Raw genomic sequence first — 13,215 nt, forward strand, 5'->3', positions numbered from 1 at the left:
TTCACCACACCCTATCATCCACAGTGCAATGGGCTTGTTGAGAGATTCAACAGGACCCTCAAAGGGATGATTCATGGACTACCTGAAAAGCTCAGGCGTAGATGGGATGTCCTGATACCCTGCCTCTTGTTTGCTTACAGAGAGGTCCCACAGAAGGGGGTTGGCTACAGCCCTTTTGAACTTCTGTATGGGCATCCTGTAAGAGGACCCCTGTGTTTGGTGAAGGAAGGATGGGAGAGACCTCTCAAAAAGCCTGCAACCAACATAGTGGACTATGTACTTGGTCTCCGCTCCAGGATGGCTGAATACATGGAGAAGGCATCTAAAAACCTAGAGGCCAGCCAAGAACTCCAAAAAGCTTGGCATGACCAGAAGGCTGTCCTGACTGTATACCAGCCTGGACAGAAGGTGTGGGTACTGGAGCCAGTGGCACCAGCAGCCCTCAAAGACAAATGGTCTGGGCCCCACACCATCATTGAGCAAAAGGGAGAGGTCACCTACCTGGTGGACCTTGGAACCCCCAGGAGCCCCCTCAGGGTGCTCCATGTGAACAGGCTCAAGGCATATGTCGACAGGAAGGACATGAGCTTGCTCATGGCCACAGATGAGGGACAGGAGGAAGAGAGTGACCCTCTCCCAGACCTGCTCACTCAGAATCCTGATGATGGGTCAGTAGATGGTGTTGTCTTTTGTGGCAGAACAACAGCTGATAGGGTTTTGAAGAAATTTCAGAAGATGGCGCTCTACCTAAAGTGTACGTTACACTATGTGGGGAAATGGATTCAATTGTGTGGTGCGTTAAGGGCGAACGGAATGACCCTAAAACCGTTCTTAGACAATCCAAAGATTACCATAAACTGTAAAACAGCAAAGCTCTCGCAACCACAAAAACAGTGTGACACATGAAATTACAAGTGGTAATACAGTAGCAGAAAGCCGTCTTTGGAACACGGCGACCGGGAACACACAGAGGAAGGATACCGAGTTACAGGAACTAATAATTTTTGAAACCTGAAAAATTTCGGATCCCCTCCCGGTACGGCTAGACACCCACACGTGTTTAGTTTTCAGCTTGGAGCAAACAAGCAACATTTTCCTAATATAACCACACAGCTGTGTGATACACAGCTATAGACCCGGAACTGGGGTTCTCTGCATATTGAATATATTGACATACCTGTCAATATTCTTTACAGGATATCTCTAACGACCTATTTTCATTTGGGCATCGAACTTAGATGCCTAGGTCTCTTTACCAGCCCTGAAGAGTCGTGTTGACTCCACTTTAACACGATGAAACACGTGTCGGCTGATTGTGGATCCAATTAAACATCTTTTGAAAAAGAACTTGGATATAGAGATCTGCTGCTTTCTGCTACTGTATTACCACTTGTAATTTCATGTGTCACACTGTTTTTGTGGTTGCGAGAGCTTTGCTGTTTTACTTGTCTTTTGTGGCAGCCTCTCTGAACATCAGCAACAGGATTGCAGGCAAGTTCTGCAATCCTTCAGACATATGTTCTCTCTGACACCCAGCCAAACTGATTGGTGTACCCATGAAGTGGACACTGGAGACAGTCTGCCTGTCAAGAGTAAAATCTACGGACAGCCTGATCATGTCAGAGACTGCATCAAAACAGAAGTGCAGAAAATGTTGGAGTTGGGAGTCATTGAGCCCTCAGATAGCCCTTGGGCTAGCCCAGTAGTTCTAGTGCCAAAGCCTCACACCCAGGGTGGTAAGAGAGATGAGGTTTTGCGTAGACTACAGAGGCCTCAATGCAGTCACTAAGACTGATGCCCACCCAATACCAAGGGCAGATGAACTTATAGATAGATTGGCTTCTGCCAACTACTTAAGCACATTTGACCTGACAGCTGGGTATTGGCAAATCAGGTTAGCTGAGGAAGCCAGGCCCAAGACAGCATTTTCTACCCCTGGTGGTCATTATCAGTTTGTGGTAATGCCCTTTGGGTTGAAGAATGCACCTGCCACCTTCCAAAGACTGGTGAATCAAGTTCTCACTGGGATGGATGACTTCTGTGCAGCATATCTGGACGATATTGCTGTCTTTAGCTCCACCTGGGAGGATCACCTGGTCCACCTGAGGAAAGTGTTAGAGGCCCGGCAGAAGGCAGGCCTCACTATCAAGGCCACTAAGTGCCAGATAGGGCAGACACAGGTTGTATACCTGGGCCACCTTGTAGGTGGAGGCCAGGTTCAACCCTTGGAGAGTAAGATACAGGGGATCAAGGACTGGGCTCCTCCAATCACCCAGACTCAGGTTCGAGCTTTCTTGGGCCTGACTGGGTACTATAGGAAGTTTGTCAGAAATTATGGGTCCATAGTGACCCCCCTTAATGACCTGACAAGCAAGAAGATGCCAAAGAAAGTTCAGTGGACAGAAAGCTGTCAGAAAGCATTCGATGACCTAAAGCAGGCCATGTGCACAGCACCTATCCTAAAGAGTCCAGACTTCTCCAAACCATTCATTGTCCAAACAGATGCTTCTGAGTTGGGTGTGGGAGCTGTTCTATCTCAGCTGAATTTTGATGGCAACGACCAGCCAATTGCTTTCATTAGCAGAAGGCTGACCCCCAGAGAGAAAAATTGGTCAGCTTTTGAGAGGGAGGCCTTTGCTGTGGTATGGGCCCTGAAGAAGTTTAGGTCCTACTTGTTTGGAACTCACTTCACAGTTCAGAACGACCATAAGCCCCTCTTATGGCTAAGTCAGATGAAGGGTGAAAACCCCAAACTACTTAGGTGGTCCATTTCCCTACAGGGGATGGATTTTACAGTGGAGCACAGACCTGGTACTGATCATGGCAATGCTGATGGGCTCTCCAGGTATTTCCACTTAGAGCAAGAAGACTCACCTGGTCAAGGTTAGTTTATTGTCCCAAAGTTGGGGGGGGGGGTCATGTAGGAGAGTAGGGTCTGCAATCCTAGGATCACCCAGATTTTTGCTTTTTGCTTCACTGGTTTACGACTTTCCCTGGCTGTGGGCCTGCTAATCAGACCCACAGCCTAGCTGTTCTCTCTACTCCAAATTGTACCCAGGTACTGAATTGGCACTGGGCCCTCTCAAGTCCCTGTACCCAGGGCTGAGGTGCACCCAGAAGTCTCCCAGGGGCTGCAGCATGTATTATGCCACCCCTGGGCTGACTAACTAAATCAGACACAACTGGCTGCTTGACAGCTGGGGCAGAGTGGTGTACTCACCCTCTGCTATAGATATAGTATTCCTATATCTAAACCTATATGGACACACAGATCTATCAGTCACTCCTATGGCAGGCCTTAACAATCCTGAAGGCAGAGTGCTTGGAATCGTGTGAGATGGTGCTCTGGCATGATCTGAGCCTGTCTGCGGCTTTCAGGATCCATCCCTTAGCCGTTTCCATGATATCGCATACCATATACTCTTAAGTGCATTATAATCCTTGCGGTTATATGCCAACTCTGGTATCGCTTTATCAAAACATGTCGAGTAAGGTGTCATACGAATTGGAATACTAACCCCTCGCCAATACTGGCGACGGGGTTAGCATTCCACCCTTCTAGAGGGACATGACATGTATGTAACCTGTAACCCCGGTTAAAGTTAGACAGAGACTTAGCTCCACAAAATGGATGCTGCCACCGAGACACAAGTCTGCCCTCCTGCTGCTGGGAGTCCTCCCAGCCCAGGAGGCAAGGACAAAGGGTTTCCTGCCAGGGGCGGTGCCAGCACCGTCCCAGACAGGATTTTGTGTATCCTAGGTAGGCAGGGCTTTAGAGGAAGGTGACTGCAAGTGGCACCCCGGTGCTCACTGTGCATAGGCCGGCTAGAACCAGTTCCAGGGGCACTCCAGCCCCTGATCTGGGGAAAGCCCGCCAAAGGAGAGGGGTGTAACCACCCCCCTCCTAGTCCCACCCATAGGGCAGGACTTAGTCGCGTGCCAGCCCCTTTTTGCAGGATAAAGGTAGGAACTGGCCCCCTTCCAAATCAGATCATCTTTGAATCCTGAAACTACTTTCCACGAAAGGAACTCAAGACTTCTTCCCAAGATTCTCCCTTGTGACTAAGGAGTAGTCACCCTGCAGCAGCAGGCACCAACCAAGCATCGCGGTTTGTTGCCAGTCTCTCCTTCGGATCAAGACTGCTCCAGCACGACGAGAACCGGCTTCCCTGGCACCTCTGACCTCTACCTACATCATCAGCCCAGCTGTGATCCGTGGGTGTGACGAGACCTCGAGGGACCGGCCATCTTCAGAACTGCACGACGCTTGTCCAGCACGACCACCGAGTGACCCTCGACCGAGTGCTTTGGGGGTAAGAGAAGCCCCGACCCTGAGCAGCTCCAGCACCGAAGTTCAGCCTCCCTGCATCCACGAGATCTGCGTGGGGCCCTTCTGCTCTTTGCTGCCAACCGCGTTGTCCAGGTCGCTTGCCCGTTGGCTAGTGGCCCCCTCACGACGCTCCACGACGCCAAACACTGCTGGTCTGGTTGCTCCAGACTAGCCCTTGCTCCCCTCCAAAAGAGGAGCACCCTGGACCCTCCTGGTCCACTCTAGACACCATTTTAGGTCCACCGCGTGGGCCTTGCATTTGCCAAGACTTGTTGCCCAATCCTGGGTCCAGCGACGTCGACAGCAAGAACCTTTGTGGGACAGCTCGCACCTCCATCCTGGTCGCCGACAACGCCTCCTGGTCCGAGAGACTGCAGAGCCCAGCAGCGCCCACTCACCTGGCTGAGGTGACTTCGTCCGGTGCCATCCTGGTGCCCACTCAAATCACTGGCTAGTGATTCAGAACTTGGTCCACTCTGCTTACAGGTTTCTTCTTCCCTGATCCAGGCTTGGATCACTCCGAACTTTCTTCACTGGCCGCCTGCCAGCAACTTCTTTCTTCAGGCTCCTGGATCTTCAACGAGGGTTTCCGACGCAACTTCAACCCTATGCAGCCGCAGCCCCTGGGCTAGGTAACCTGAGTACTCCGGTGCTCCAGCATAGTCCAACACCCTAAGTGTTCGGATCCACTCTTGTTTTCGACCCACCTAGTCGGGTCCACCCGAGAACAGTAACTTTGCAACTGCTAGCCTCCGTAGACTTTTTCCCGCCTTACGCGTGAGAGTTCCCACTCTGCACACGACGTCCACAGGCCTCCTGCATCTAATCCCAGTGTTTAGAATTGTAGGCCTAGCGATTCCTGAGTCTAGAAAAGTATTACTTACCTGCTAACAAGTTTGCATTCCACTTACTGAGTATATGGTTTTTCGTGCCCCTAGGGCATTTGTGTAAATTGTGCGACTTAAAGTATTTTCTTAAGAGTTTTGTTGTGTGCTTAGCTCCCTGACTCAAAGAGTTCAGGGTAGTCTTGTTATAAATAAATATCTGTTTATTTTCATAACTTGTGTGGTGTCCTTTCACTTGGTGTTCAAGGGGTAATGTGATGGTAAAACAGCTGGCTTAACACGCCCTCTAGAGTCTTAGCCTTAGACTGCTCGTATCCATGCTACTAGGATAGCTGGTCTATAAGGTTGACTTACAACCAATCATCAATAAGGGTTGTTTGGACTGATACATAGTGATCACTAGAATAGTGAGCACTGCATATCAGGCCAACTTCTCACAGACGCCAGTCAACACTGAAGAGGCAATGCAAAGTTTACTGAAATGAAGTATTTGCAAAGTCTATATTCAGCTATAGGGTGAAGTTTGAGGCTCAAGCGTAGTGGCAGCTGTGTTGTTCAGTCAAGGTCTATCAGTGAGCTTTTGGTGACTTTTTTGGGACCGCTCTCGACACACCTCCGGAACCAACAATGGAAACAGAATCTAAAATGTTGAGCTCATAAAGGGGCACTTAGGCTTTTAGTAAATACCATATTCAGGCTACATTTATTTCAAACAGCAGAGAAAATGTTTGGAAAGCAAACAGTTTACAGAACAAACCACAAGATGGCAAAGTTATGCATAGCACAAGATTCTAAAATCGTTCATGCTGCAACTGCAATATGAAAACTGAATTGTACAGTGAACTGCTTCCACCTAGAACCCGTCCTAAAAACGTCCGGAGCCTGTATAAAAGCTATTTAGAAAGCCATAAATGAGTGTATTTAATGTTGGGCACCCTAGGGTTGAAGGTCCTGAAGTGAATTCTGAGGTCTCATATGTAATTGCCTGTGTATGTTGTAATGCTTTTCCAGTACTGACAGATGCTGTATGTGAGAAGTTGGCCTGATATGCAGTGCTCACTATTCTAGTGATCACTATGTATCAGTCCAAACAACCCTTATTGATGATTGGTTGTAAGTCAACCTTATAGACCAGCTATCCTAGTAGCATGGATACGAGCAGTCTAAGGCTAAGACTCTAGAGGGCGTGTTAAGCCAGCTGTTTTACCATCACATTACCCCTTGAACACCAAGTGAAAGGACACCACACAAGTTGTTATGAAAATAAACAGATTTTTATTTATAACAAGACTACCCTGAACTCTTTATGTGTCAGGGAGCTAAGCACACAACAAAACTCTTACGAAAATACTTTAAGTCGCACAATTTACACAAATGCCCTAGGGGCACGAAAAACCATATACTCAGTAAGTGGAATGCGAACTTGCTAGCAGGTAAGTAATACTTTTCTAGACTCGGGAATCGCTAGGCCTACAATTCTAAACACTGGGATTAGATGCAGGAGGCCTGTGGACGTCGTGTGCAGAGTGGGAACTCTCACGCGTAAGGCGGGAAAAAGTCTACGGAGGCTAGCAGTTGCAAAGTTACTGTTCTCGGGCGAACGCGACTAGGTGGGTCGAAAACAAGAGTGGATCCGAACACTTAGGGTGTTGGACTATGCTGGAGCACCGGAGTACTCAGGTTACCTAGCCCAGGGGCTGCGGCTGCATAGGGTTGAAGTTGCGTCGGAAACCCTCGCTGAAGATCCAGGAGCCTGAAGAAAGAAGTTGCTGGCAGGCGACCAGTGAAGAAGTTCGTGGTGATCCAAGCCTGGATCAGGGAAGAAGATACCTGTAAGCAGAGGGGACCAAGTTCTGAATCACTAGCCAGTGATTTGAGTGGGCACCAGGATGGCACTGGACGAAGTCACCTCAGCCAGGTGAGTGGGCGCTGCTGGGCTCTGCAGTCTCTCGGACCAGGAGGCGTTGTCGGCGACCAGGATGGAGGTGCGAGCTGTCCCACGAAGGTTCTTGCTGTCGACGTCGCTGGACCCAGGATTGGGCAACAAGTCTTGGCAAATGCAAGGCCCACGCGGTGGACCTAAAATGGCGTCTTGAGTGGACCAGGAGGGTCCAGGGTGCTCCTCTTTTGGAGGGGAGCAAGGGCTAGTCTGGAGCAACCAGACCAGCAGTGTTTGTCGTTGTGGAGCGTCATGAGAGGGCCACTAGCCAACGGGCAAGCGACCTGGACAACGCGGTTGGCAGCAAAGAGCAGAAGGGCCCCACGCAGATCTCGTGGATGCAGGGGGGCCGAACTTCGGTGCTGGAGCTGCTCAGGGTCGGGGCTTCTCTTACCCCAAAGCACTCGGTCGAGGGTCACTCGGTGGTCGTGCTGGACAAGCGTCGTGCAGTTCTGAAGATGGCCGGTCCCTCGAGGTCTCGTCGCACCCACGGATCACAGCTGGGCTGATGATGTAGGTTGAGGTCAGAGGTGCCAGGGAAGCCGGTTCTCGTCGTGCTGGAGCAGTCTTGATCCGAAGGAGAGACTGGCAACAAACCGCGATGCTTGGTTGGTGCCTGCTGCTGCAGGGTGACTACTCCTTAGTCACAAGGGAGAATCTTGGGAAGAAGTCTTGAGTTCCTTTCGTGGAAAGTAGTTTCAGGATTCAAAGATCTGATTTGGAAGGGGGCCAGTTCCTACCTTTATCCTGCAAAAAGGGGCTGGCACGCGACTAAGTCCTGCCCTATGGGTGGGACTAGGAGGGGGGTGGTTACACCCCTCTCCTTTGGCGGGCTTTCCCCAGATCAGGGGCTGGAGTGCCCCTGGAACTGGTTCCAGCCGGCCTATGCACAGTGAGCACCGGGGTGCCACTTGCAGTCACCTTCCTCTAAAGCCCTGCCTACCTAGAATACACAAAATCCTGTCTGGGACGGTGCTGGCACCGCCCCTGGCAGGAAACCCTTTGTCCTTGCCTCCTGGGCTGGGAGGACTCCCAGCAGCAGGAGGGCAGACTTGTGTCTCGGTGGCAGCATCCATTTTGTGGAGCTAAGGCTCTGTCTGACTTTAACCGGGGTTACAGGTTACATACATGTCGGGTCCCTCTAGAAGGGTGGAATGCTAACCCCGTCGCCAGAATTGGCGAGGGGTTAGTATTCCAATTCGTATGACACCTTACTCGACATGTTTTGATAAAGCGATACCAGAGTTGGCACATAACCGCGAGGTTTATAATGCACTTAAGAGTATATGGTATGCGATATCATGGAAACGGCTAAGGGATGGATCCCGAAAGCCGCAGACAGGCTCAGCTCATGCCAGAGCACTATCTCACACGATTCCAAGCACTCTGCCTTCAGGATTGTTAAGGCCTGCCATAGGAGTGACTGATAGGAGATCTGTGTGCCCATTTAGGTTTAGATATAGGTATACTATATCTAAAGCAAAGGGTGATTACACCACCTTGCCCCAGCTGTCGTGCAGCCAGTTGTGTCAGATTTGTATGGCCAGTCAGGGGTGGGATAATACATGCTGCAGCCCCTGTTAGGCCCTGGGTACACCTATGCCCTGGGTACCCAAGGTACACTGTACAGGGACGGATAAGGTGACTCAGTATCCAATTAGATATGTACCTAGGGTACATGGAATCCATTTTACAGAGAGAGCAGTAGGCCTGGGGTCCTGAATAGCAGGGCCCCAGGTCAACTAAGTCAGAAAACCAGCAAAACACCAGGCAAAAAGTTGGGGGCAACCATAGTCCGGGATCTACCTTCCTACAATGTACATTTATGATCGCTGTGACTTTTCTGTCGTCCCCCCCCCTCTTCCCCCCTACTTTTTTATTTTGGATTGAATTGTATGTATTGCATTTTTCTTCCTTGTTTATGAAAACCAATACAGAATTTTTTTTTTTTTATTTCATGCTGCAAAATGTTAAAACAGTCTAAGACAGAACCTCAAACTATCAAATCTGACATCTTGCGAATATATATGGTTTGTACAGGGTTGCAAGTTTACCGAGTACCCCTGCCTCTCAAAGTACAGAAGAATCCTAAATTCACATCAACAAAATCAGTTTTCAAAGATTTAATGCACACAGCGTATTAGCAAGAATGTAACCTAGCTAGCTCATTAAAAAGTAGCTATCTGTGCCAGGGAGTGTTGGATGGTCCAACCAAAATGAACTGTCTGACTAATCCGCCTACACATTTCCTTTAGTGTACACCTGAATGCTTCCTTGAAGCAGAACAAAATTCTGTCCTTTTACAGTGTTTTAGGAAGAAAAGTTAGGAACATTGACCAGCGACAAATTTTCTAGCAGCTCTTATGTGAGTGAAATCCCCAATGTCTCACCTCATGTCCGACTCTTCCGGCATCTTGGAGGTGAGGGTAGTTTGCTGCGATTCAGTGTGTGAATAAGCTTCTGATCCCCAAATCATACGGCCTTCTGGTAAAGGGACACTATGATCTCTCACTTGGCGAGGCACGTGCTCAAAGGACTCTGAGCCTGTCGTCCCTGACCCTTCCATCTGATCCCTTCTCATTAGCTGTTTGGGAGGAATCATTCCTAAAAACAGAAAAATGATGGAAAAATGGCTGACTCTGGACACTTAAGAGATTTCAATGTTTGCAACTTTTTTGAAGCAGAGAAATATTTACCATTTTGAGGAACACATGACTGATCTGTGTGGTTCAAAAAGAACAGCCATAATTGCTCTAGCCTAATCAGACACTAAGTTGAGGACGTTGTTCCCACATGAATTCCAGAAGGGAGTGAAATGCTATGGCTCAGAAAACTCACAAACTGGTTACTGAACACAGAGTATGATTACAGCTCAATTCTGTAGACATTTACACACCATGTCACTATATAAAGCTGTGCATCAAACAGCCCAACAATTTTTTAATCAAGCAAATTAAATATAAGTGACCATGGAGGTCCATGTGATCTGTAAAAGTAGGCATCTGAAAAGACCAAGTGGGTTGGATCACAGTTTGTTTCCCTGGAACAAGCTATAACTCTCAAACAAATGAATTACCAACAATCATTCGCTAGCATAGGTATCTACTTCAAATTAACATGCTGATGAATTCTCCTAACAAGCATTTACAATGCAACGGACTCACCTTTGCAAAAGTTAGAGCTATTGGCATTGTAAATGACAACATTTTTATGTATGTGTTGGTTTTGAAAACAGATAAATGGCATTGTCATTTACAATGCCAATAGCTTAATCGGTCGCAAATGAGACCTATTGCATTTGCACCCACACGCACAGAGCCACACACAAAGCACCCCACACACACACAGAGCCCCACACACACAGAGCCCCACCCACACAGAGCCCCACCCACACAGAGCCCCACCCACACAGAGCCCCACCCACACAGAGCCCCACCCACACAGAGCCCCACACACAGAGCCCCACACACACACAGAGCCCCCCACACACACACACAGAGCCCCCCCCACACACACACACACAGCCCCACACACAGAGCCCCACACACAGAGCCCCACACACACACACACACACAGAGCCCCACACACAGAGCCCCACACACAGAGCCCCACACACACACACACAGAGCCCCACACACAGAGCCCCACACACACACACACACAGAGCCCCACACACACACAGAGCCCCCCACACACACACACAGAGCCCCCCCCACACACACACAGAGAGCCCCCCACACACACAGAGAGCCCCCCCCACACACACACACAGAGCCCCACACACACACACACACACACAGAGCCCCACACACAGAGCCCCACACACACGCACAGAGCCCCACACACACACGCACAGAGCCCCACACACACACACACAGAGAGCCCCCCACACACACACGCACAGAGCCCCACACACACACGCACAGAGCCCCACACACACACGCACAGCGCCCCACACACACACGCACAGAGCCCCACACACACACGCACAGAGCCCCACACACACACGCACAGAGCCCCACACACACACGCACAGAGCCCCACACACACACGCACAGAGCCCCACACACACACGCACAGAGCCCCACACACACACGCACAGAGCCCCACACACACACGCACAGAGCCCCACACACACACGCACAGAGCCCCACACACACACGCACAGAGCCCCACACACGCACAGAGCCCCACACACACACACGCACAGAGCCCACACACACACGCACAGAGCCCCACACACACACGCACAGAGCCCCACACACACACGCACAGAGCCCCACACACACACGCACAGAGCCCCACACACACACGCACAGAGCCCCACACACACACGCACAGAGCCCCACACACACGCACAGAGCCCCACACACACGCACAGAGCCCCACACACACGCGCAGAGCCCCACACACACGCGCAGAGCCCCACACACACGCAGAGCCCCACACAAACGCAGAGCCCCACACACACACGCACAGAGCCCCCACACACACACAGAGCCCCCCACACACACAGAGCCCCCCCACACACACAGAGCCCCCCCACACACACAGAGCCCCCCACACACACACAGAGCCCCCCACACACACACAGAGCCCCCCACACACACACAGAGCCCCCCCACACACACACAGAGCCCCCCACACACACACAGACACACAGAGCCCACACACACACACAGAGCCCCCCACACACACACACACAGAGCCCCCCACACACACACACACAGAGCCCCCCACATACACACACAGAGCCCCACACACACACACACACACACACAGAGCCCCCCACACACACACACACACAGAGCCCCACACACACACACACACACAGAGCCCCACACACACAGAGCCCCCACACACACAGAGCCCCACACACACAGAGCCCCACACACACAGAGCCCCACACACACAGAGCCCCCACACACACAGAGCCCCACACACACACACAGAGCCCCACACACACACACAGAGCCCCACACACACACACAGAGCCCACACACACACACACAGAGCCCCACACACACACAGAGCCCCCCACACACACAGAGCCCCACACACACACACAGAGCCCCACACACACACAGAGCCCCACACACACACAGAGCCCCACACACACAGAGCCCCACACACACACAGAGCCCCCCCCCCCACACACACACACCACAGAGCCCCCCACACACACAGAGCCCCCCACACACACACAGAGCCCCCCACACACACACACAGAGCCCCACACACACACACAGAGCCCCACACACACACACAGAGCCCCACACACACACACAGAGCCCCACACACACACACACAGAGCCCCACACACACACACAGAGCCCCACACACACACACAGAGCCCCACACACACACACAGCCCCACACACACACACAGCCCCACACACACACAGCCCCACACACACAGAGCCCCACACACACAGAGCCCCACACACACAGAGCCCACACACACAGAGCCCCACACACACACACACAGAGCCCCACACACACAGAGCCCCACACACACAGAGCCCCACACACACAGAGCCCCACACACACAGAGCCCACACAGAGCCCAACACACAGAGCACCCCCCCCACACACACACACACAGAGCACCCCCCCACACACACAGAGCCCCCCCCCACACACACAGAGCCCCACACACACACAGAGCCGCACACACACACACACATAGAGCCCCCCACACACACACAGAGCCACACACACACAGAGCCGCACACAGAGCCACACACACACACACACACACACACACACAGAGCCCCCCACACACACACAGAGCCACACACACACACAGAGCCCCACACACACACACACACACACACACACAGAGCCCCCCCCACACACACACACACACACACAGAGCCCCCCCCACACACACACACACACACAGAGCCACACACACACACACACACACACACACAGAGCCACACACACACACACACAGAGCCACACACACACACACACAGAGCCACACACACACACACAGAGCCCCACACACACACAGAGCCCCCCACACACACAGCCCCACACACACACAGAGCCCCACACACACACAGAGCCCCACACACACACAGAGCCCCACACAC

At 51.6% G+C, this 13,215-nt stretch overlaps 1 protein-coding gene across 3 annotated transcripts in view; it reads right to left on the bottom strand.

Moving 5' to 3' along the window:
• PRRC2C (proline rich coiled-coil 2C) overlaps positions 1-13,215 on the bottom strand; it is a 1,522,187-nt gene that overhangs the window by 941,024 nt on the left and 567,948 nt on the right. For all 3 annotated transcript variants that reach the window (XM_078642844.1, XM_078642853.1, XM_078642862.1), the window contains one exon: positions 9,505-9,718. In XM_078642844.1, the coding sequence (XP_078498970.1) occupies positions 9,505-9,718 (214 nt within the window). The remainder of the gene's footprint in view (positions 1-9,504; positions 9,719-13,215) is intronic.

Source organism: Lissotriton helveticus, chromosome 1_1, assembly GCF_964261635.1.
Source record: "Lissotriton helveticus chromosome 1_1, aLisHel1.1, whole genome shotgun sequence".
In the NCBI taxonomy this organism is placed as follows: Eukaryota; Metazoa; Chordata; class Amphibia; order Caudata; family Salamandridae; genus Lissotriton; species Lissotriton helveticus.